Raw genomic sequence first — 25,976 nt, forward strand, 5'->3', positions numbered from 1 at the left:
ATCTCTTTAAGGTCAGTATCAGGTTAATTCAGAGACTGAAATACACTTTTTTCCTGCAGCACTTTAAATGTATTAGTAAAGAAGTCTTAATTGTACTGTTTTATATTCTTATTTTCCAGACATCACCACATAAAGTGGGCAAATTCTGAAATTGCACAGTAAATGTGGATGAGGCAGTCTTTGCCAGGCTTCTTGTCATGCAGTAAGCAGGAGGGATGCAGACTACCCTGAACATTGACTGCAAGGACTCTGTGCACCAGAAGAGTGCAGAGTACCATTCCCTGCATGGAAGCAAAGAGCCATTGCTGGGGTCCCTGTGAAATGAGAAAAGAAGAAAAGCACAAAGATATCCAAGTCCTTTCTAATTTAATGGGCCACAATCCAAAGGCATTTCAGAGAAAGGATTCCAGAACAATCTCATCCCTCAGTTAAAAAAATAAAATATTTTTAAAAATAGCTTAACTATCCTGAAAGTTCTCTTTTTCGCAGTTCATTGAGTTTTTCTCTCAAATTCCAGGACAGCTGCACTTTGCATCTTAGATTAAAGGAAAATTTATTCTTCCTGGCAGGACTGTGCAGCTATTTCTCTGTGTACTCAAAGGGCACTATTTAGAGAGGGAAGCTGGTGGGCCGCTTCCTGCGTCATGCACCACGTCCCTGAGAGGGCTGTGGGAATCTGTGGGAGCACAGGACTGGGGTAACATGACATCAGATGGCTACTGTCAGCAAATGTAAACCTGTGCTACAAAATCAATGCTATGTGGTAAGCTGTAAATTTTGGCACCAGATAAAAAAGAAACAGACGCCAGCACTGGCAGACATCTACTCAGCCAGATCTAACACTGCTTAAGCCTAAGGCAAAAAATTCACTGGAGCTACCCTCCAGAGAAGATCAAAATCAGATTATGCCAGAAGTATGATTATATTAATTCTCAAAGCAACATGAACCAAACCAAAACAACCACTTGGAGGTAACCTATGTCTTCCCTTCCACACCCCTGTGTTCTTGACTTTTGTCACCGGCTTCCCACATCCCCAGCCTTGTTCAAGTTTTTATTTCCTTTATTCCTTCCCCTTCTGTTAGTTTTTAAGATTGTGCTTTAGAATTTTTCTCCCCTTAAATTCTATAACATCTTTGCTGTCATCTAGCTGGGGACTTCTCTCCCGCTGAAATCAGGTTGAGCTGAAGCTGTGATGTCAGAGATAACTGTAATACCAGAGCATCTCTGGACAGAGATGCCAACATGTGGCATACAATTTCTTACTTGAAGACGACAAGATACGGGAATCTGGAATGCCTCGTTTCTGGAGCCAGGTATAAAGTCCATGGCAACCTTTAAAATCAATGGGAATGAGCTACTCATGGCAGCACAGTATATTCCTCTGTTGCAATCCTAACCTGACTTTGAAATAAGAAAAGCAAAACTGTCCTTTGTATTCCTTCAATGTGACTCCAGCTTCTGTGTTTTTAAATTCATGTTTTTCATTGCAACTACGTACCTTTAGCTCTTCAAAGAAAAACTAATTATACTCTATGGAACAATCCAATAACTACTCAATTGCAAGGAAAAGAAGCCATGCTGCAGTTTTGCTTTCTCTTAAGGAAAAAGAATTAGAGTTAACAGGAAAACAAGAAGGAAAAGACCATTGTACCGTATTTGCCATTTGCAGGGCTGGGTCCACCAAGCCAAGGATTTCTTCATTGTAACTTGACTCCAGACTAATTATGTCATCGATCACATCATCCATCTGCAGCAGAAAAGGTGGACAAAGAAAAACAGATTGGTCATCAGAATCACCAGGATACAGAGGCCTGGCAAAGCCCTTCAGCCACACATGGGCTCTGCAGCACAGCCAAAGGTGCCTGTGCAGTTTTGCAATCCCTCAGCCATGACTCCTGCTATCCAGCCAGGACACTCAGGTCTGGGCAAGGCCAAGGCTTCATGGTCTAACCCACTCCTCCCACCAGCAGTTTCCCTGCACCACCTGCCCACGGACACACTGTTCCTCTCAGGAACAGCAGAGGAGGAAGCTGCCCATAGAAGGAGTGATGCTGATGACATGACTCCCTCTCCCTCTACAGCACTGCCTGTCCACCCTTCCCTCTGTGGGGCCAAAATCTGCCCACAGACAGGAAAGCTGAGCCCCTGATACCTGCAGGGAAGGAGAGGGAGCAAAGGCCTGCTGCTTGTGGGGTGACAGGCTGCCCACCCTTGACAGCAAAATCCATTGGATTCACATCCCTCATAAACCCTTCCAGGAATCATCACCCAAGGGCTGCTCAGAGATGATTTTAGGTGGTATAAGACATCTCTTTCTTTTGGGCTGGGCTGGAAGGTGCCTCCATAAGCTCCTGCATGGTCAGGAGAAACTGTCCTCCAAAGCACCCAGGCAAGTGCTCCCAGTAGTTCTGCAGGACCATTTGCTTTTTGGTCATTGTAAAAAAGGAAGCTTAAATGATAGAGATCTACAAAATCAATGCATAATAGTATTGGTAGAAATTGTAGTATATGGGATTTTTGCATCAGCTTCAGAAAGTGTGATCAGAACAAATTACATTGACTGGAAGTGAGGGCAAGAAATGAACTAACATGTAGAGCCCATACCTAAAGTCTTGTTAATGTTTTTGGTAAGAAATAAAAAATCCTTAGTTTTAAAAAAATATATATAAAAGGATGACTACTGAAGATGAATTACCACAGATGGATTAAAGCCTTCTCACCTAACTTTTTAAAATGCAAGTGTGATCTGCATAGAAACGTGGAATCAGAAGCTATCAGGGCAAGAACACAGTCCTGGAAAATCTAATTAGAAGAGGTTTCCTGAAGTGAGACCTTAAAGCTATAGCTTACAGTGGTAGGACAGCATGAGCCCTTTTTGGATGTCTCCATGCTTTTGACATCCATGCTAATAAACAGTGCTGTTGTTTTGTATCTTAATACATTTAATGTTCAACTCCTTAAAGACACTATAGGGCAAGTTTATTTTTCAACATAACATCAGAGAAACATGCTCATTAGAAAGGGGACCTGTGCTCCACCTCCTGTGTCATCCAGTACCTGCATGCATGATGCTCGTGAGTGTGTATTCAGAGCCGGGCACTCACTCTCAACCCTGCTTTGCTCTTCAAATTTATAAAACCCCTGCAGAAATAAAAAGGAAAAAAAAAGAAAAGAAGAGAAGGGAAAAAAAAAAAAAAGAAGAAAAAGCAAAGCATGGATCTGAGTTCATGGCACAGTCTCAGTCCCAAAAAGAGCACGATTGAAATAGTGTCATGCACACATGTTCCTGATGACACAGCAAAGTGAAGCTGTAAATATCTTGAAGAAAAAAATATTTGGGTGCAACTGGGACAATAGGATGGAAATATTTGATTTTCACTTCTTTTGAAACTACGGAGCACAAATATTTCTCTTGTATGTGCAAAATATGTTCTGTAATAACTTTCTCAAAGCTGTGTAACATTTTTCTCACTGAGTGCATCTGTAGTAAAAATCTGGCACAAAGGCTTGAGGGAGGATGAGAGGATGCAAAGAGCTCTACAATTGTCTCAAATTTTTCATTTTACAAAAATACTGACGTGACTCTTATACTTGTTAACAATTATCTTCCTTTGGTGCCTGAGCACACATGTAACATCTAATGAAGTTTTGGCCAGCAAAGATTAAGAGAAGGTTGCAAAGGACTTCTCGGCATAGGTTAGTGAAGTCTTATATTTGAGCACAGAGACGGCAACCAGTAACATTTCAGGGTCTATTAGCTGGGATAATCTGCTTCCAGCTACACAGAAGACTTGCTCAAATTTTACCGTAAAAATACCTAAAATATCTCAAAAAAGTTTTGTGTTTTTTCAGTTATTTTTGCTATGCTCTTTGCTCTTTCTAGCCGAATGAGCCATAAATAACATTATTCCAGAAAGCTACAGCATACAAAGCTGCTTTGTGTCCTCCAAAGGTCAATTATTCACTGTGTGCATCAAGCAACGGGGTGGAGAAAAAGAAAACTAGTTTTAATAAGTATAAACTAGCTAATACAGTTTACAAAAGAGGAAGTTGGTGGGACACAGTTTTTTTTTGCCAAAATGTTCTTTGCAAATACCTACTAATCAGGCAGACACAGAGATATCAGTTACATTTTCATGAGGTTCAGAAAAGATAAATATAACATCTTAACAATGAGCAAATATAGTTTAAAACAAATTAAAACAGATTGCCATTCCATTTTACTGAAGAATAAGAGCAAGGAGAGCATATTATTACCTCTTTCTCACAGTTGGAGTTGAGGGTGAGCATTGCCATCGGGCTGTTGGGTGCGCTGCTTCCAGTTCCAGGCGGCATGACATGATCCCCGGGCTGGTTTGGACATGGCAAGCTCAGGGCTTGGTTGGCATGTTTATTTGCTAGAGTGGTAGAGAGGTACTGCTTTACCTGCTGCCGCTGGGCCTGCTGAATGTGGTACTTGGTTGGATTCTCAAGGTGAGTCTGCACCTGTGCAACATAATTTAAAAAGGGCTTTATTGTTTTACAGCGTCATCACAGGTGTTATCGATCTGAGCTGTGCATTTGTGACATGGGTACCAACTAAGCATTAACAAAGCACAAACCTCCATGAAAGCAGCTTCATGAAAGATCACAGCGCTTCACTAACTCACATTTGGGGGCAAAAAATCAGTTTATGACCCAGTGTTTCAATAACTGAATTATTAACAGTAAATCAAGAAGTTCCAGTTATTTCTCTACAACATGAGATTTCTCACTTAAGCCCAACACTCGGGTTTGCAGTTGATACAGATACTGCAGAACAGACGGTTCTGCTTTCAGACCTTCAGTTATGTGACATTTAGTTTCCACTAAAATATGGAGAAACAACTTGTACTGCAGGACTCATTTTACTTGTTAGTAGCTACCAATGAAAATGAAGAACTGTGGATTGCTACTCGTGATCCGATGTCAAATAACAAAGAGGTCAAAAGGTTTGTTGTTTGTTTTTTTAGATTTTGGTTGTTAGGTTTTGTTTTTTTTAATTTAATACATCGATTAAACTAGAACAACACCATTTTTCTGCCTACAGATTATGTATATATGAGATATATGGCCTAAATCATATATAAATAAGACAGCCTGTTTATAAACACATCATGCAAATAAGATGCAAGAAAAGAAGTGTTTCAGTTCAGATCAATCACTGTCCTCAGCAACAGCTATTTTTGTATTTAAGATAAGCTCTTCAGTACTTAGAATTTTTTTAATATACAAAATATGAAAAACCTCACACCAAACCACTGTTGTGCACTCTAAATAAGCAAGAGAAGAAAGGCAATTTTTTTCCATAAAAAATTTCCACCATATCCTGAAAACTCTTTGTCACCTTTCTCTGGTCATTAGCACCTTCACCAAAAGATAGAAAACAAACCAAAATACAGTAATACTCTGAGAAGTTATAAAATAGTTTCATTAAAGTGACTTTTGCTGTTACAAGCAACTATGTATGTTCCCCACTTATTGATGTGAAAGAAATTAAATAAAGCATCCAAGACACAAGAGGAAAAGGGTTTCCTGTATACCGTACACCTTCTTAGCAACATGTTTTAAAATAAGTCTGCAACAACAACTCACCTGATAATGATTATATTCAAGCATTTCCAGCATGCTACTGAGAGGTTGCAAGAGAAGCGACTACAATATCCTTTGCTTTATGCTACTCCAGTTTGAGGGATTCACATATGGAAGCACCATAAACACGCTACCCCAAATCAGCAGAAGAAACTTGATGGCCACTGCTCAGACTTATAGTAACCTACACTAATTAGCCATGCAAGTGGAGAAACAAACAGTTCACACAAGGGCTCTTCACGGAAGTTATGCAAGTTTAAGTTAAGCTCTAAGTATTGGTATTTTTTTCCCCCTGGCTTTGATGTCATGCTTTTTCATAAACATAAAAGGACCTTTTAAGTGATGGGCTATCAAAGTCAGATTGACAGTTTGCTCAAGGCTAATTCACTATTCAGCTTTCGTTCCAGTCTTACTAACAGACAATGGTAGTTTTCTTTAGCAGTAAGGTTAAAAGTTTTTAAGGACAGAGTAAGAAATAACTGAACAAATGCCCTAGGAACTTAACGCACATCCCCTGGCTGTGGGGTGTGTTGGATAAATCCATGGGCTACACAGACCTCAGCTTCCAGGTCCAGCCGCTGGTCCACCCAGGACCAGCAGTGGAACATGAAGCACTTATAAAAGCTCTACCCTGTCCTCAGCCCCACTGGTGCTTCAAAACCATTAACTGTCTCAATCTAGGGATGAAAGAAGTTTTCCAGTTCAGGAATGGTTGACAGTGGGATAAAGTATGTTCCAAATGCACTTATCTGCAAGGGGCCACAGTCCAAAACTTACTTTTTTCTTCTATCCAACACCTTGATAGAAGTCTGTACTCAAGCATAGCCATAGAAACCACTCAATTGGCATTATTTTCCAAAGTCTCTGCTCACAGGGAAGCACATTAAGATGGTATTTCTAGAGAGTTTAATCTGCTCTGTTGCATTAAATCACAAAACAACACAATACCAAAGCCTGCTGTGATAAGTACAATACTTACTTTGTCAGTACTAAACTGCAATATCAATTTTTCTATTCCCAGTGCTAAGAGCTACACTATCCAGATAAATCTATTTTTCACTAAATTTTCAACTTAGAAGTAAATAAATTTATTAGTAAATGAGTTATTTTTGTAACACTTATCTTTGGCTATGTTATTTTAAAAACAAGCCCTACTCATCTGACAGAATCTGCACATTCCTTTTCCTCCACAGGCATCAGATACAACAGCTGTTCTCCATCGCAGGATGGAGAAAAGCATCTCCTCTCTGCACCCAACTCCTACCCACCCTCCACGCTCCCAGGAGAGAGACAAGCAAAATTCCAAGATCTACATCTCAGCTCTACATCATCAAATGCTACATTATTTATACCATATACTAACACACTGAACTCACTCCACTACCTGTCAAGTTTTGAAACACACACTGCCTAATTGACACAGGATTTTTGTTGGCAAAGCACAAATTTATTTCACAAGAACATACTCTCCCTGTGATTTTGTTGTACTATACTACATTAGAATATTTTGAGTTATTTTGCTACTCAATTATGTATTTATTTTCTTTGAAAGGGCTGTGCTGCCTCCAGCATGCCAAGGAAGGCAAGAGAAAAAAACGTGACTCCAGGTGTCATAATCTCACACAAGTCCAGTAGTGAACCAAAGGACACAGAGCGCTGTCTCCTTCTGTCATTAAATTGCTCCAAAGTGATGTAAAGAAGATATTCAGGGACTTAACACTTTCTTTTAATCCACAGCTGGTCAAACATACATTCACATTTAAATACAAGAACATACAATTATTTTTCAAATGGAGGAGAATGCAATATAAAAATTCCCACCCCTCAACAAGGGACAGGAGTTCCCACAGGACTGAAACTGCTTTGCACGTGTTCCTTCTTGGACAGAAGTACCAGTTTCAACTACCCTCACTCTGGCCAAGCAGAGGTTCAACAGGCTACACAAAGGCATCTGAGAAACTTGAGTTTGATTCTCTGTTGTGTCACTGGCTGCTCTCTTGAGCTGCCTTAGGAGCTCCATTGCGGAAATGTGGTGGGGACTGCCTTTATGAACTCTGCTGCTTGTTAAGACTAGCTCTGTCTTTGGCCTAGAGCATCCTTTTCTACAGTCCCTACATCAAAGACAGCCCAAATGTGCCTACTTGGGCAAATGCCCCAAGATGCACCAGTCACAGCCAGCCTGTAGATAAACCATAAAGTAGTCTTCCTTTTTCACAAAATATCTCACGAGCAAAGAGCTGCAAAATAACCCTACAATGAAATTCCACTACCCTGAACTGGAAACCATGAATAAAAGCTTTGACTTAAGATCTAATTTTGGTCCTCAGCCCCTTCCAGCCTTTTGGGTGAAGAATAGTTCTTGTTGTTCTTCCAAATTCATAAGACACAAAGCAAAAGATGGCAAATTATTGGTTTGGATACACTTCCTAAAAAATGTGACTGAATGAGGACATGAAAGAAAAAATAAAACAACTTGAAACCAAATCCTCTGGTTCTCTCACCCATCTATCTCCAGGAATCTCAACCAAAGCTCTGCTGTATCATTACTAAACTGAGTAGAACATTTGTGTTTGGGCATTTTGGTATTGACAAGCAAGAAGTAGTGTAATATCACATGCAGAACTTCAGAAATGAGCAAGACAAGATGGCAAAATAAGCTAAATTTATCACACAATAGTAACACAAGAATGTGGCTACAAGGAAGCACAGATCAAGGATATCCAAGTGGCAGCCCACAGCTTGGAGTCAGCACAGAAAGACCCACAAGGTGACTGTACTTTCAATTTCTACTCGGGTGCATTTTCAATTTGCTTGGATAATCAGTGTTCTGCCTATTTGAGTAACACAGAACACTGCCTTAGAAATAGAGCCCCAAAACTGTTTTCATCCCAGAACTGCCTGCAATGCCAGCTCAGCAGCATCTCTGCTTAGGCCCTACAAGGCTGAGCTGGGCTGGAAAAGTTTTGGATGGAGTCATGCTGATTACTCAGAACTCTCCTCTCACACTTTGGACTATCCTGAAGAACCACATTATCTCAAACTGGGGAAAGGCTTTCTCATATCTTCACTAATCTTGAAATCTGACTGCTAATTCCAGGCATACAGCCAGTTCAAGTATCTGAGTAGAAGAAAAAACATCTCTTGCAAAGGTACCTGTTTTCTTTCACATCACAGAAACAACAGAAATAACCTGTACACATAGAACAGATTTTCCAAGCCCTTAGGTCTAGAGTCCATCAAGCAAACATTTAGTCAATGACTTTGACTAGCTTTAAGCATACACACCGTATCAGTGGGGATTTTGGGTGTACTTCAGACTACGTTCTTCAAAATCCTTATTATATTACACATCAGTGACAGAACCTCTGAGTAGACCCACATATTTCCTTCAGTTTTCAAAATTAAAAGCCTTTCCCGCTACAGTGATCAGGGGCTCAGGAATTTAAACACAAAGCATAGCTGTGTGCTTAAGCACAAATCACACGGCTCAAGCAGTTCCTCTGCATGAAGCCAACACAAACAACTGAAACAATACTGCTGATACTAACTCCTCTGGTCAAGTCTTGCTGGGAATCACTCAGACTTAATTTCCTAACAACTCGCTTATGATGGCAAGAACTTGGAACAGTGCTACACAGGACCAGAGCAATGCATCAACACTCCCAGCAGGTATGCACAGACCAAATCTCTTCTGCAGAGGCACCCAGGAGTTCACTCTTGGGTAGGAACAAGCCAGAAAAGCCTAATGGTTTGGTAAATACATTTTGCACAGTGTAATCCAGAAACTAAATGGCTAATGATAAAAATAACAGGGAATTACACCAGAATAAAATCTTCAATTACCTGTGGCACTACTACCAATCATCCTCTAGGAAAACTTCAAGATCATAGAATCATAGAAATATTTAGGTGGGAAAAGACCTTGAAGATCATCAAGTTCAACCATCCTTGGAAGTTGATTAGTTGCAGTAGGATCAAGCTTTGAGCCACTGGTACATCTGGATGAAGGTGACCAAGCTAAGTTAGTTGGTCTTTGTTACTGATATACTCATGAATTTGTCCTTGCATAGGTTTGATTTCTTTGCAATGGGTAACCTCTGGAAGCAAGAACAAACACAGTGTATCTTGTGTTAAGAGTATTTCTTCAAGGTGAAACACTGAGTATTGGTTTTTCCATCTCAATCATGACTTAAAATTACAGTGTCTTAGTTATCATATCTCCAAGTACCACTGCTTTCAAAGCAAAGCTGAAAATGCCCCAAATCCTCTGTTGGTGCAACACAAATGACTAAAGGCCATCACAATGCCAGCAGCTCCAGGCTGTATCACTGCCCTGGCCCCCAAGAGCTGGGATGGAGCACATTCTCATTCCCAAAACCACACGGAAGGAGATTTTTCTCACCAAAATCATCACTGAAACTTCCTCTGACAGTAAACCACTCAATGCTTCATTTAAGCTGAGAGAGGCTCGGGCACAGGGACATGCCAGGGGATGGTGAACCAAGGGGGAAGAAGACTTCTCCCCATCCCATTCCCACTTTTTTTTTAATTAAAAAGACCATTTGTTCCAAGTAAATTGCCTTAGGACTTACAGTTACAATTACAAATAAAATACTTTTTCGTCAGCTTTCTTGGTTCAATAGAACTTTTTGTTGCTTAGACAGCTAAAAGTCATGGGATTTTCAAGAAAGGTTAAAATTCTGTGGCATTTAACAATTAATGGTACCCAAAGAAAAATTATATGAAACCACAGCCACTGAAGTGTTCTGCAAGCTTCAGCTGGGTCCACTGCAGCAGAAAGCCAGTTCAACTCACCAGTCCTGGGCTTCAAAGCTCCTTTTCAAAGTTGTTTTAATCTATTACTTTCAAGAATGAAAACAGCAGCAGCAACAAGTTGTTTTCTAAGACTTAGAATAAAAACAGGAAGCTGCATAAATAGGTATCTGTCCTTTGATGCGAGGGGAAAAAGAATTAAGGAATATGATATATGAGAAAGAAAATCAATTAGTGCTACTTATAGTAAGTGATTTATTCTCATAAAGTTTTCCAATCCAGATTCAAGATTCTGCAAATCATATTCACCACAGATTGGTCCACTAAGTCTGAAAAACCTACAGACCATAAAACCCCTTTAACTACTTCATTAAATATCGATCATGATTTTCACTGTGATGCCAGGAAATACCCTCCTACCACCCAACTCGGACCAATCCAAATAACCAGCCAGACAATGGTTTAACTCATCCTCAATGACATTTTCCCACATGCTGCATTCAAACATTAAACAACGGGATCACATTTCTACCCCTAAGGATGTCAGTGGTCTGAAGTAGCTTCACATGAGAAATTCAGTCCTCTTGCTTTCTGAAAACTTTCCACTGCTCTAAGATGGAAGAGCCACCTCATTTGTAATGTCATCAATTTTAAGTTTATTGGGCTGTGATAGATCATTGCCCATAGGGCCACTGTGAATTCAGTAACAGATAAACCCAGTCAGTAACTTCTCCAGCTGCCATTCTCCCCTTAACCCCAACATTTCTACAGCACATTTGCGTCTCTTTCTTTTAGCCCATTTCCCAGAAAAAATGGCCAGAACAACACTGACTAGAAAGCCCAAGAGCAATAAAAAGGCAAAGAGTAACTACTACTGACTGGGGAATGAAAAGCAGGATGACTTGATTCCATCATTTTACTTTGGGACATGGCAAAGACAAGGAAACTACATCAAGTAGCACAACAAAACTCCCTGATTACCTAATTCACCCAAAGATCCTCTGAACTTCAGAACAAAAGCAGATATGAGAACGTTATTTAAGAACTGGCATCACAACTGCAGTTTAAGTGTATCCAACAGTCATCTCCAAGCACATAGTTATAAAAAAGAAATGGCACATTGCACAGAATGAACATTGTTTACACAACCAGGGGTTGCTTAGTCCATCATCAAATTCCTCTGTGTAATGTGACTTTTCATCCCAGGGAAAGACATGAAGCAAACAAGAACAAAGTTTTGGTGGGTTAGTATTTAAAAACTGTTCTTTAGCTATAGAAGCACATGACAACTGTACCTAAGGAAATCAAAGAGAGGTTAGCCAAATTTGCTTAAGGAGATAGCAATTGATGTAATTTGCAGGTCAGTAGCATGCATAGCTGCCATTCCACAAGTCTGCCTTTCAGAAGGATCAGGTCTTTTGAAGTCCAGCTTTTTTGAGGTTTTTTTGTTTTTCTTTTTTTTTGTTAGGAAACCATCATTTGAGCTGTTTACTTCCCAACACACATGCCATAAATTTTTATTTTATACAGCTACTGATACCAAAATGCACTACAACATTTTAGGACAGACAAGGAATTGACTCCATAAAGTGTCAGACACAAATCTTTTGCAATGATTTCACCTACCCCAGGAGCTTCTGAGCGTAAATATTTTATGACTTAACAGGCAAAAACATCAGCCACACAGCTGCATCTGACAGGCAAGTTTGAATTACGGTACTGCCATGGTGAACAGCTTAATTCAAGCACCAAATATTTACGTCCACTTCTGCTATCCTCCTCCCTCAGAAGGAAGCTGGGCAGCACTTTCATCAGCACTAGAGGGTTTGAGATTGCTCATGGTAGCACACGAATGGCTCCGCCTTACAGGAATTGTCAAAGATAGACATAAAGTTCCTTCCAAAGCTCTTGCAAGACTTGGCTTAGAGATGTGAACTCAGGAAGGAGCAGAGTCACAGGACTACAGATACGTCAGCTGCCTGAAAGCCCAAAACCAGTTCGGGAACATGGTCTGGAGCCACCTGTGCTCCCACCTTCCCCTTGCAAAGCCTTTACAGCCTAAGCACAATCACCCAACCCCTCCTACAGCCCAAGCAACAGCAACAGAAGATTCACCAGACCACTCTAACACAATTTACCATCAACTTGAAAGAGTCACATTAGAGCAGTAAAAGTATTGGTCCAACTTTATCTTCCTCCTGAGGTTGCCAAGCACAGCAGGAGCCAGTGCCAGCTTTGACTGGCAGTCACGTACTAAGAGCCTGAGCAGGACTGTCAGTGACATTTAACAGGGTTTACTGACCCAGCCACCATTCCAGCCTGCAGTAACCCCTGCTAGACCTGAACAACAGAGTCTAACTTCCAGGTCTCCAGTGCACTCCAAAATGGCTGGAAAAAAACAGTGTCTTAAAGACTTCACTGCATTTTCCACAGAATACCCATCCTTGACAGGTCAGTCTACTGCTTAAATCACACCAGCCTTCACATGTGCACACGATCTGGAGATTCTGGGTGGATTTCTAGAGCCCAAGCCCAAGACAGCATGCACTTTGCTATACAAAAGGAGTAATGTAAGGTTTTTCCTTACTTTCCTGCAGTGCCCTGAGGATGCAGTTTCCACAGGTAAGAAGAGGCATCCTTCTCCACACCTGTTTTTCCTCAGGTTGTTCATCATCACTCATTCCTCAAATGTAAAGAACACAGGTGGGACTGGGTGAAAATAATGGCATCTTCCATAGAAAATGAATAAAGGAGAAACAGAAATCAGTTTTATACAAGATGTTGGGTAAAAATTAACCAGGGCTAAGCTTAAAACAGTGGGAAAGAGAGCACACACTGACTAAAATAAAATTCCTTATTATCACCTTCCTATAGATGCAGTTACCCACGTGTAAATGGGATAGGTTGTTTTCTTGTTCAGACTTTAATACATAAAATTCAAGTAACTTCCAAGTCTCCATGCCAAAATCAATTTTAATGTAGTAAATCTACTTTGCCCCTGCATGAACTTCTCTTAAAGTGTCATGCAACACTGGCTTTTCCCAGGTGAAAATTAAGTTAAAATAGGCTATTTTACCCAAACTGTAAATAAAGAGTAAGAGTGGGAAAAACACCCAAGCTATTATTTTCATAAATTTTAAAACTTCATACCCTGAACCCTGGTCTCATTTGTCACTGCAAGGTCTGTGAAGGGTTGCTCCGATTCATAGCATATGGACACAGATCTGAGCCAAGATAACTTCCAGTGTTGAGGAATGTAATTGTTGGCACTTTGGGGCTAAGCAAGAAGAGAGTTCGATTTACAAATTTTTCAAATCCACAGTGTTAACTTCTGAGAAAGAACTGGTGTTCAGAATATTGCCCGTGGGCTACCAAAGTATTTATTTACACAACTTCAACATTCAGTACCAAAAACAAGAGAGGGAAAGAGATGTAAAGATGGCACCAGATCAAAATATATCAAACACTCAGTTGTACACTTCTCTTTTTTTAAATGGAAGCTATTTTGTAAACTCAGATGCAACTCTTGGGTTATTACAGAAAAAATCACTTCACTTTGGGGGCACATTGTACATTAGAAGGACATCTTGGAATAGAGTTTGGGGTGAAGGGACCTTGAAAGATCATCTAGTCCAACCTCTACATCTTGTTCAATATCTGTCCAAAGACACCTACTCCTGTGGCTTACTTATCTAGAAAAGATCCAGGTGAAAGAGCGCTACATTCATGGTTCACATAATTACATGGGGCCTGTGGCAGCTCTCAGCACATATCAAGAACATGCCACTAATCATGACCCAAATACGAAAACAAAAGTACACTAAACCCAACCAGTGCATGCTGCAACAGCTTTCAGTACCTACTGGAAAATCATCCTACCAAGAATTCTGAAGATTCATCAAAAAATAAGAGAAAATAATTTTGAAAGGACCATTTATTATAACAAACCACTTTGTGAACACACTGGCCACAGAACAAAGGACACTTGTTCTGGAATGAGCCTGTTTGGAGGGGATTTGTTTTACAACAAACATACGACACCACCAGAAGAAGTTAACAAGAGAATGGAAATTGTGTTAATTCGAACCAGTTCTACACTGTTAACATGTCCTGAGCTTCTATATGCCACAGTTAATAAAGAATTAGAAAGTTTTAGCTGGGCTCTATACCACTTTGCCTACAGCTGATGATGTCTCATGTCAGCCTCAATATGGAAGGCTTGGATAAATAGAACAATAAAGCACTCCAGATACATCCATTTTATTCACATCACTAATATGATCATTAGACATGGCCTAAAATAATAATAAATCACTGACTTCACTTAAGTAAAGGAAATGCAAGCTGGCTTACCACTGAACTCCTTGATTCTTATCCTTCTGCTCAACGAGCTGTGCTGTTATTTATGACTGTATTAAAACCTACTGAGTTATAATAAAACAGTTTCAGTAGCTCAGTGTGCTTGATCATCATATTCGCTAGGGTAAAATAATCCAAGTCACCTTCATGCAAACTAAGCTGGCTCTGATCTGAACCATTCTGCTAAAGACCAAAATTGAAATTTTTTTGAGGACTTTGGCAAGCCACAAAGGTGGGTCACTCCTTGTGCAAGGTGGCAAGGCACTGCTTTGGATGAGAATTTACCCACAGGGCCAAAGTGATGCTACAGAGCATCAAAACTGAAAGCCAGCACTGTCAGGGTTACCTTGAATGATGGTGGCTCTTCCTAGGGAGTAGAGTGCTGACATCCAACACTCCCATTAAGCAACTTCACATCTTTCCTGACATCTTACTCACAAAGTAGGTGCCACAGCAAACATCACAGGAGCCACAGGAGATAAAAGACAACAACAGTAAAAAAAAAGTCTGTTTATTCCACTCTAATTTTAAACCCAGAAACCTCAAATAAATTTAGTGTTTTAGTTAATTCTTAGCTAAAGGCATGCCACCAGAACTCTGTAATAGAAAGACATATTTAAGGCAAATAGCCCGCACAACATCACCCCATGATCTTATTCCCATAACAGCCAGAGAGTAGCTACCACTTGGCTGACAGAAAAATGTAAGACTAGCAAAGGCTCATCTATTAAACAAGGATGGCAGCACTTCAGCCCTTTAAGATCTCAGGTCTTACATGTATAAAGACAGCATCACTATCTATTTTGTACTTACAAAAACAACATCCAGCCACTTGGCTGATTTTGTAACCTCCTCCACACCTGCCCCTCCATGTCTTCCTGAGATGAGCTGTTGAAAATCCTTCTCCTCATGTTATTTCACATAAGGCAGGCAAGTAATTGGTTGCACTGTGAAATGAGAAGCTCCTGTCCACATAAATGACCCTTGATCAGGCCAGAGGATGGGGCACTGGCAGGACCATCAACTGAAGCAATGAAATCTTGGACAAAACCCAAGTCAGCTGTCAGGAGCTCTGTTTACATTGCACTTGTAATAAAAAACTACACTCAGGTTATTACTTCAACAGATATTGCACAAGTATGTTCCTTATCACAAAAACTTAAAGATGGTGAAAAATAGACTATATAAACAGATAGTCTAAAATTCTGCCATGATGCTCTTCTGGCATATACACAAACCTGTCACAGCAGCATTTGCAGCACGTGAGCAAAAATATAAAACCTCGAGCCTGTAAGGGACTACGAGTTCTTGATTCTTTCCTGCATGAAGTCCCACCAAGGCTGGGGCTAGGGCTTGTTCTGCAGGACTGAAATCACATTTTATTTCATGACGTCAGGAAAATTCCACCTTTCCAAACATCTTACAGAAAACTCTTTGCAATAGTTTCATCTGAACTTCAAAAAAGCACAATCTGCCAATTTATCAGGGGAGGCACATTCACAAAACACAAAGAGGAGTGTATGTTATCATTCCAGTTCTCCAAAGGTTAGTTGCAAATACGAATCATCAAGAAATTGAGAAGTAATAGTTTTGTCAGAAGATCAAAATGTCTTTTGAGAAAGAAATTTAGGGCCCCCAGGCTTGGTCTCAGAAGAATCCTATTTTAAACCGCACTTGACCCGCACTAATGTAACCCTTCAAGTGCTATTGCGAGAACAGAACTATGTTCACAAGGGGAAACAGTCAAAGTATCTTTCACTAAAGTTGTATTTATTTATGTAAAAACTCATGCATTTCCTTTTAACACTGAAAAAATACAAACATCATGACGCATATTTTACAACATAACTTGCATCGCTGATTGATGACATACACAATGTTTTAGCTACCCAAGAAATAGTATGGAAACTTAACACAATTCAAGGCAACCAGATGCTAGAGTTAGGGATGTAATTAGAGATTAGATGTGGATTAACTAGATTCTAACTCAGACTTCCTGACCTTCCTCACCCTTTTTTTAAACCCCAAGTATAAAGCCATTTTAGCATGTTACTACTTACTAACAGGGTGCAATATTTTTTAGAGATCTTAAAAAATATAAGTAAGTCCACACTGAACACAGGTTACTTTAAATCAAGTTTGAACAGATGAAAAGTAAATGTTTAGGGTACTTTAACATCTGCTAGGAGCCAGAGGAGATGCCACTACATCCACCATAGCCAACAACATGGTGTGAGGTGTGGGACCCCACAGGAGAATGGTTCAGAACACTGTAATGCATTTCAAGCCATTGGTGTCAGACCAGCTCTAGTATGCTCTGACAGACTGAACTCCCAGTAGTGGCTGAATAACACGAGGTCTCCTCATTTAATTTTCTCTGACAAGAAGCTAATTAGTACTCATCAACAGCACTGGGCAAAAAAAAGCTAATATGTAATACATGGGGCAACTGGGAATTTACTGCAAAATAGCATTGCTGCTCCACACTAAAGGCAGAGCTGACCCAAGAAGGTGCCAGTGCTGGTGCCCAGCTGCTTGTTCTTGCCCTGCCACATCAGCTCACTGCTCTGATCCCTCAGTGGCACAGGTACAACTGTTTGCAGGACTGCACCAACCCAGGTGACCAAAACCACTATGCTGATTTTGAAAAAACAGTCATCTTTCCATGGCGAAGGGGTTGGACTTGATGATGTTTAAGGTCCCTTCCAACCCAAATCATTCTAGGATTCCATCACTGAGTAAGAGCCAAAGCTACTTCTGATTTACCCCACAGGTGGCCTACTGTTTATGTACAGCTGGCAGCAATAGATAACTAGGCACATTTTACTGGAGCTAGCAGAGAAGAAAATGCAAAGTTGAATTAACTGTGTTCCCTTCATAGCTATCTGCCATTATTCGCTGGGTCCAGCAGCAGTCAGCACATTCCTCACTTTGCATCCAAAGCGGAGCATCCACACACTTTGTGCTCAGATCATGCAGAGCCATCGAGACCCAACTCAAGTCCTTGCAGCCTTTAACCAAAGCAGATAAATGGAAATAATGTATTTTCTTGGGGAAGGTGAAAGATCAGAGAGAAGGGTTTTCTAAGCATAATCCTGCAAATGGGCAGAAGAAGCCACGACTGGAAGCTTTTCCCTCATTTCTTACAGGCAGTTCCAAACAGTGACCCACAAAGGAAGCGGCACTTCACACGGAGCAACTACTTACTGTATAAGCAGCTCTCCAGAGCAAAAGACACCACTTTTCTTTCCTCAAAAAGCCAGTGTACAAAAAGGATAAACTCTTTTGAAAAGCCACAGTTGCATGATTAAATACTATTTTTCCTTTTACACAGCAAAGCACACAGGGCTGAACCCTTAAGGAATATATGAACTTTCATGTGAATGGAGCCCATTAACTGCCCTGCAATGAATGATGTCTGTGGTCCAGAATCCATTTCCTTTTAGAAAGCACAGAGGAAAGCTCACGATTGCTACACACAAGTGCTGACTCATTCAAGGTCATTTTACTCCCTCCCTAAACAAACTGTTTCTTTGAGACACAGGTATTTCAGTGGAGTGTGGTTTTGATGGGAGTCAGGAAGCAGAAATGTCAAATAGTCAAATTAATACTCCACTAAAATACTTTTAGACAGCTCAGAGGACAACTTTTCAATTAGTAAGTCATGATAATATAGATGACTGCCATAGTATTTTAAACAGACGTCTCTCTTTTCAGAGTTTTCTGCTAAACAAGACACAGATTACTTTTAAAGCACTTTTATAATAAAGCGAGAATTAACTTTAAACCCTGAAATGCTAACATTGCTTCAGTAGAACACCCCTGCTTTGTATGAGGCTGTAGCAGCTCTAAAAGTACTCTACTCCCCAGTAAAAACAAGCTATCTTGCCAAAAGCAGGTTTATCACTCAACTGCTATCAGGGCAGCGATGCTGGTTAAGGGCAACAGCTCTCAGGATCACTGATATGGGTAAACTGGAATAAGTGTTTCCTGAGAACATCACATCTAGAACACCTAGACAGGGCTCCCAAAACCCAGAGGAAACAAAAACAACCCCACACACCTACAGAAAAAATGCAAGCAGAGAAGTCACAGCCTGAGGGAGCTACAAGCATTTGTCTTAAAGACAAACTAATGTGTTGCCTGCGGGTCCTTGACAGGACCTTTATAAAGACCTGGAAGAGTCAGACAGACTGTTCTCTACACCTAAGCCTTCAAATGTCTTCCTTTCAAGGACTATTCCTTAACAAGAAGCTGCTGGTTTATATTTTCCTCTGAAAGAACAGAAAGTTTTAATTCACAGTCAGCCATTACTCCCACAAACTGAATTTTGATGGTTTCAACCAGCAATTTCTTGGCGGCAAAATTTTAGGAAGACAGCCTGAAACGCAAGCTTCAATTCACCTTTCTTGACATACAAACTTCCTCTCAAATTAAAGAATTATTTTTGATTCTAGGTCAGAATAATTTCTGTTTTGATACTATTACCAGCATAACTTAATACAGCAGTTTACTGGCAAGGCCTCTCATTGTAACCAGGAAAAAGAAGTCAGTGATAGGTAGTGAGGGAAAAACACTCTAAAGCTCACTCTTAGGATTTGCTGGAGCTTGCAGCAATGAGCCCTTAGGCCCAGATTTATTAAACATGCTGAGGTGCCCAAGATGCTGAGATGCTGCTGTGGGTCTCCAAGCAGAGCTCCAGAGGAAGCTCCCGGCATTGCCGGATGCTCAGCATCCGTAACACTTGTGTGGCCTGTGATGCTTCCTGGTGAGTGGATCTGCCATTCTCCATGTTCAAAAGGAGAGGATGGAGAGGCAGATACAAGAAGCACATTGTTCCAAGGAAGAAAACCAGCTCTTTGAAACTTTGGTTTCTTTAAACACGCAAGACACGCTCCTGTTGATGTCAATGTGCTCGCTTGGAGATACGATACAGATTCCAGCCAAGTCAGCAGCCAAAATGTCATTGTCAGAAGCCAGGGATTCAAGTGGGAGGGTTGCCTGAAAGCAGCTAATGGCTTCTGCACTCTGTAAGCCACATTTATTTAGAAACACAGTAATATTTACTACTGTTTTCTTCCAGAATGGCATCAATACTACTCCAAATGATTTCTCTTCCACTAGCTGACATTTTCCACAAAACTCAGGATTTGTAGCACAAAGCAGAAAGGGAGAAGAATTTAATGTAGAACAGTTGTGTCTTACTTGTTCTATAAAAAACACATTCCAGTTTTCTCACTGAAGTTTTTTTAGTCTTCCAGTCTTACTTGCTGAACAAGTTCATTACTTTTACACCACGAGCAGGTTTGTTTAAAAGAGGCAGCCTGCCTCTCACAGACCTTCCAGCATTGCTTGGTTTTTGCACGCAATGACTATCACATACAGCATTTTACTTGGTTAATGATTTAAAGGCACCTCTGGGACATTAACTGGTGAAATTACGATACAATAACACAAGCAAGCAACACGTTTAGAACAATGTGTCGAAACAGGGCTTAACAGCCGAGTATAAAAAGAAAGATGAATTCCCGGGCAGCTGAGAGCTTTCACAGGGAATCTACAGACTCTTGGAAACTGTAATGCCATCTGCTGAGAAATCATGGAAGTGCAATGCCACGAATGACAATCTGGATGAGTTATCCGTGCTTCCCAGCACTCTGTGTACCGGTTAATTACTCTAATGCTGACACTGAAATGCTGTCTGTCATGCTGCTGGTGATCAACAGGAAAACAATCTGCTTGGATTGTATACACTACACAAGAATTTTCAAAGAACTAGCTGGAACTTCAACTACTGATACTCAACAGGTCTAGACACTAAGTCACAGAGGTCCATAATAAATATTGTTCCAGTATATTAAGCTAAGAATACGATGTGGGAAACCCAAACTTGGCATGGGCGTTCTAACTTAAAAAAATGTTATTAAATAGAATTATGTTTGTCAGGGCTTGTTTTGGTGTTTCTTTAAAAGATACTCAATTTTCTGCTCCACATCATCACAAACTGGAAAAAACATACCTGGTTTTAAGTCAATTTAAACTATAGAAGTTTACTAACAAGTTTCAAATTAATAAGCAAGCAGGTAACTGACATCCAGTGGCAGAGCTCCTGGTGACAACCTGCAGGGTTGAGCTGTTACCCCACCACCCCAGTGGTCTCTCTGCAAGTGTTTGCAGCCAGCAAGTTATTTTCATATCTGGTAACAAAAGAATTACTGGCAGAGTAATATTTCCACAAAGGACATCTTTTTTTTTATTATTTTACTAATCTGCCAACATACAAAAGCAGACACGTGGTTTTGCTGGATCACAGCAGCAACTAATGCACAGAAGTTCCCCCAGAATAAGAACTATCCCAGGGGATGCAAAGAGGATATATGGAAGATGAGAAGAAGGATGTTGTTTTTTAATGAAACACCATATCCAATTCTGCCTCAAATGATAGATACTGAGGAGTTTCAAGTTCAGAAAAAGTCTTATGCAGGATCAGCAAGCCTACCCCAAGTGGAAGGCTAGCACAGCCTGCTTTTCCTCTAGCCCACAACAGTTTCTGAAGTGTTGAAATCCAAGTCTGACATTAATTATTAAAGGCAGATTTACAGTAACAGTAACTTAATTCTTTAATTCAGATAGACTAACTGTTATGGGTTTAGCCCAACCAGATCCACTGGCCAGCACATGTTGATGCAACAAACTCAAACTGGATGCTGCCACACCGAGATACTCTCCCAGAAAAGTGAAAGGGCAGCAATGTATTCATCCAGAGCTGGCCCAAACCTCTCATTTTATTTCCAAGTAATGCTATTTCCACCTATAAGGAAGAAGGAAGAATGCTGCATGTCTGTTTTCCCAAGGAAATAGAAACCAAATGAGTTCTGTCCTCAACTCAGGAACAAATTTCCACTAAAGAGATGAGTTAGTAAAATGGATTACTTTGCTCATAGAACAAGACATGTAGATGACACTCACTTCTCAGAGATAAAGGGTTAAAACTGTTACCCATTTCCTCAACTGGACGGCTACTACTATTGTAAAGTTCTTATTCAGCTGAATTCCATCAGGCCATGCTTTCTTAACACAATCTGACATGTACCTCTTCAAGATCTTGGATTTTAATTTTTTTTTCTTCTCTGTTTCTCCACAGTAGATACTAGAAATAAATACACCCAAAAAGCCAAATGGTAATCCAAACAAAGCAATATTATCAAACTGGGGAGACTGATGACCAGACAGAGTAATTTCTTTTTAGAAAAAACAAAACACGCTTGCCAGGTCCTTTGCAGACAACACAATACTGGGTTTTGTTTCAAGTTCATAACTTGGCTCTTAAAGTAGTTGATAATGAACCAGCAGGCATTATTTTAAATCAACCAGTTTTATTAAATGAGCCAGAAAGGAAAGAGGCAGGGCTAATTACCAACATTCCTTGATGAATTACCTAGCGGTGTGTGGTAAATCTCCAGGCGTCTTTGTCTTTATCCCCAAATTTATCCCTTACTTATTTCTCAAGAGGTTAAAGGACATGGGGCTAATTAAGGAACCAATCCAATGACAGACAGAATCATTCAAGGTAAGGCTGGTTTTCACTCTTTCAAGCTTTTGCATCTCTGCCTGGTACTTCTTAATCTATTTTTTTTTTAAATTACTGCTGGGGAGGGGGAGGAAAAGTGCTAATCTTGTCACGGTCAGGCAGGTTGAAATTGCCATGCAGTGCTGGGTAAAATGCTACATATTTGTAATTTAGCCAATAAGAAATTCCTTAAGCCTCTCTTGAATGGCAGGAATGTCTCCAGCTTGTCACTTTGAATTCATTCACTACACAGGTTCAGCATCTCGGAGAATAATGCTGCCAAACTAGCTGAAGAACTGAAATATTTGTGAGGATACATAATACCCAAAGATTACTTTAAGCAGATCTAAGTTTTCACATTTAAAATTTAACGCCTGTCAAAGGTGTCAGCAGAGGCTCCCCCAGGCCTCCCCCAACTCCTCCACCTTCCAGCGCCGTGTTGGCTCCGGGCACTATTTCTGCCAAATTAAGCCATGGACTCAACAAACACAACTGCAACCAGCACTTACCTTCATGTATCCTTGGCTCACCCAGGAAAGAGGAATAAGGTGGCTTTTAAATTCATGTTGACTGAAAAAGGACTTAGTACAAGCTGTTAAAAACTGTTAGCTGGTGGGCTCTGGAACCTCATCAATGCTTTTAATACCCTCAACTATGGGCATCTACAAATCTTTAGGAAGATTAACTCATCTTCTGCAGGTCCAAAACAGCCACTGACATGTGGTGAACCACCATTTTCCCAAGGTCTGGTAACTCAGCCAGCAGATAATATGTCTAGACCGTAAAAAAAAATAGTGCTTTGAAGCTGTAACAGACCAAACTCAGAGAGCTCTCCTTAATTTTGTGGATGTTTCCATGCCAGTGGGAAGGCAGTAAATCCTTAAGACCACCAACTAGCATATAAACACCAAGAATTTCTAAAAAGGGGTAAGAGCTTGGACCTCCAGATGCCTATATCATTTTGTGTGAATACATCCTGATTTCTCTGTGCCAAAATTGTTATTTCAAACTACCAGGTAACTAATGTGAACTTCCAGGGCAAGAGCTCTAAGATTAAGAGCAGTTTCTCAGCTATCTTCTCACTCTGCTTACAGCATTCTTTGCCCAAGAAATGCCCTATCCACCCCATGAGGACAATTCAGCAGCAGCACAGTTTGTCTCACAACTTTGGGAGCTGCATTTTGTGTCACAGGGACCACAGCTAAAGAATTAAGATGGAAAGATCAAATACCTTCATCCGCAAGACATTTCTCTCAAGAGCAAAGCAACACATTTGCATCCGTAAGAAAAGGACATTTGGGACGAAGGGTGAAAACAGTGTTTTGCACTAGCAGTCAAGCACTCAGATACTTGTACACCAAAGTATGTTGCCCCTTTGAATTCCATGCATTTTTAATGTCTAATATCCTACATGTTAAGCAACAGTTTACATTTTACCTCTATTACTGACCACAGACCTCAAGCACCAGTGCTTGTTTTGGAATAGCTTTCAACCCACTGAGCAAGCAAAAGTTTTAAGGCCTTTTACTTACATGAAGGCTTAAGAGATAAGGCAGAGTTTAGTGGCTTTGTAGTTAAATGCAAGTTTTTCTTTACCAAGAATTTGCTGAAGGCTTAAGGTACATATACCAGAGTCACTAAGTGTAAGTAACCTTAGTTTAAATGTTGTGTCTGTAGCTTAACAAGACTCAGCCTGACAAATCACTTAGGTCTAAGTTCTTGATGGCAAATACACACCATGCTTACCTAACATACCTGCATACAGCTATCTGCCATTGTCAGGTAAGATTAAATTAACTTTTAATCAGATAAGTGTGTCCACAAACACGTATTTGCTGGAGCAGGTGCTACTACACATTCATCTTGGCATCCCATTGTTCCTGTTCCTCAGAACTGTGAGATAAGTGCCCTATAGAATGAAGTTTTATGGTAATTATTACACCAAGAACACTATTGCCAACTGCTGAGCCTTGCCTTCGAGGCAGGGCTGCATCACCTCCACAGGTCACTCTCTGGAATAAGCACACTGCAAAAGGACTAGGAGGAGGTATTTTTTTTGATATATGTCTGTAGTCATTAATATCAATCCGAAGACATGCCTGGCATTTCAAAAATGAAGAAATACAAGGTATCTGAGCAAAGAGCTTATCGTGGTGGCGCATTTAAAATCTGAATGAATAACAACACAAGGGTGGAGAAGGGAGGCCAGGCTGGTTGCCTGCACTCTTCCAAGCAGTACAGCATTGCTGTTCCCTCAGGAAGAGCTGTTTTAAGGGGAAAGATCAGCACAAGCTGCAGCAACGGGATGGCAATGAGCAAGAGGAAAATGGATCTGCTCCGGTTATCAGCAGTGATCAGGCCACAATACTGCCGTGAGATGGGAAAAAGTTCTTGGCATAACAATGCAAGAGAGGAACTAGTAAACAGTATCTGGCTCTAGGCTTTGAAAAGAAGAGGTTGCACCTTGTTAAGGACAAAAAAGAAAGGCCACAATAACAAGAAGTAGCAGTAAAGAGCATCAATTCTAGCACCAAAAGAGCAGATAACACCTACCATGAAGACACCAACCCAGGCAGTGTAGCAGGGGAATCCAAATTGGGTCCTTAGTGGCAGGTAACTTTTTAAGTATCCAACATATTATAAACATTGTTATATGCAAAATAAAACTATTAACAATCCCTTAATTACTAATATTAAAAATATTTTTGTAGCCTGTATTTCCACACCTGTTTTTATACATATAAATATGTATGTATAATATATACATGTGTATTTGGGTGTGAACTGCCTTGTCAGCAAGAGCAGGAGTAAGCCCAGGTACAGATTCTACATCCAAGGAGGAGAGATCTCACATTGCAGATCACCAAAGCAGGACTCGCCTTGTCCAGATCCCCTGCAGCAGGGGAACTGTTTTCCTACGCCCCAGAAAAAAGGTAAAAGGGGATGTTACCACCCTGAAATGGATGTGTTACATCATTTGCTGCTCAGGAGACCTACGTTTACCTTATCACCTCCACGTATTTATGCAGTGTTCAAGACATCTGCACCACTGCAGGTTCTCACTCCAGCTCTTGAGGCTGTCTTTGTAGCAGCAGCAGTCTCAGGCAAGCATCTCCCACCTGTGCTGTGAAGCTACATTCTTAAAACCCCCATGGCAGACAAAGAAGGAGGAAAAGATAGGCAAATTCCATACTGTGGCATTCATTTGGTGTAACAGTGCTCAGGAGGAAGGGGAGTACAGCAACTGCACGCTTGGAAATGTTCACATCCAGCAGCAGGGACAGGAACACACAACACATCCACAGTTCAGGTTCCATCAACCAGTGACCTGGTGCATCACATTAAAAACTCAACAGTAAGTGTCACATCCACACACCAACTGAGAGACGTCACCAAGTAACATGGAAGGGCAGAGGGAAGAAATGTTCACCCTCAATTCTCCACTTTTCATCTGCTTAGTGAGACATGCAGAGGGTTGGATGTCAGCTGCCCACCAGGAATGTTTTCAATCCTACAAGAACTGGTCATATTTTCACTGGAACTGATTTGCAATTCTGTGGGCTGATGCTGGCCCTGAACCTCCTTTGCTGCCTCCTGAGGATGCTCCTGTGCTGCTTCTCCCATGGAGGACACAAGCGTGCTCACTCCAATTACAGCTCCTG

The 25,976-nt window shown here is 40.6% G+C and overlaps 1 protein-coding gene across 8 annotated transcripts in view; it reads right to left on the minus strand.

Annotated features, from left to right (window-relative positions):
- MITF (melanocyte inducing transcription factor) overlaps positions 1 to 25,976 on the minus strand; it is a 102,607-nt gene that overhangs the window by 14,787 nt on the left and 61,844 nt on the right. For 6 of the 8 annotated variants that reach the window (XM_071550258.1, XM_071550259.1, XM_071550260.1 and 3 more), the window contains 3 exons: positions 4,260 to 4,487; positions 3,060 to 3,143; positions 1,654 to 1,749 (listed from right to left, as the gene is read on the minus strand). In XM_071550258.1, coding sequence (XP_071406359.1) covers positions 1,654 to 1,749; positions 3,060 to 3,143; positions 4,260 to 4,487 — 408 coding nt within the window. The remainder of the gene's footprint in view (positions 1 to 1,653; positions 1,750 to 3,059; positions 3,144 to 4,259; positions 4,488 to 25,976) is intronic. The other 2 variants (XM_071550264.1, XM_071550263.1) reach the window with 1 other exon arrangement.

This window comes from Pithys albifrons, chromosome 3 (assembly GCF_047495875.1).
Source record: "Pithys albifrons albifrons isolate INPA30051 chromosome 3, PitAlb_v1, whole genome shotgun sequence".
In the NCBI taxonomy this organism is placed as follows: Eukaryota; Metazoa; Chordata; class Aves; order Passeriformes; family Thamnophilidae; genus Pithys; species Pithys albifrons.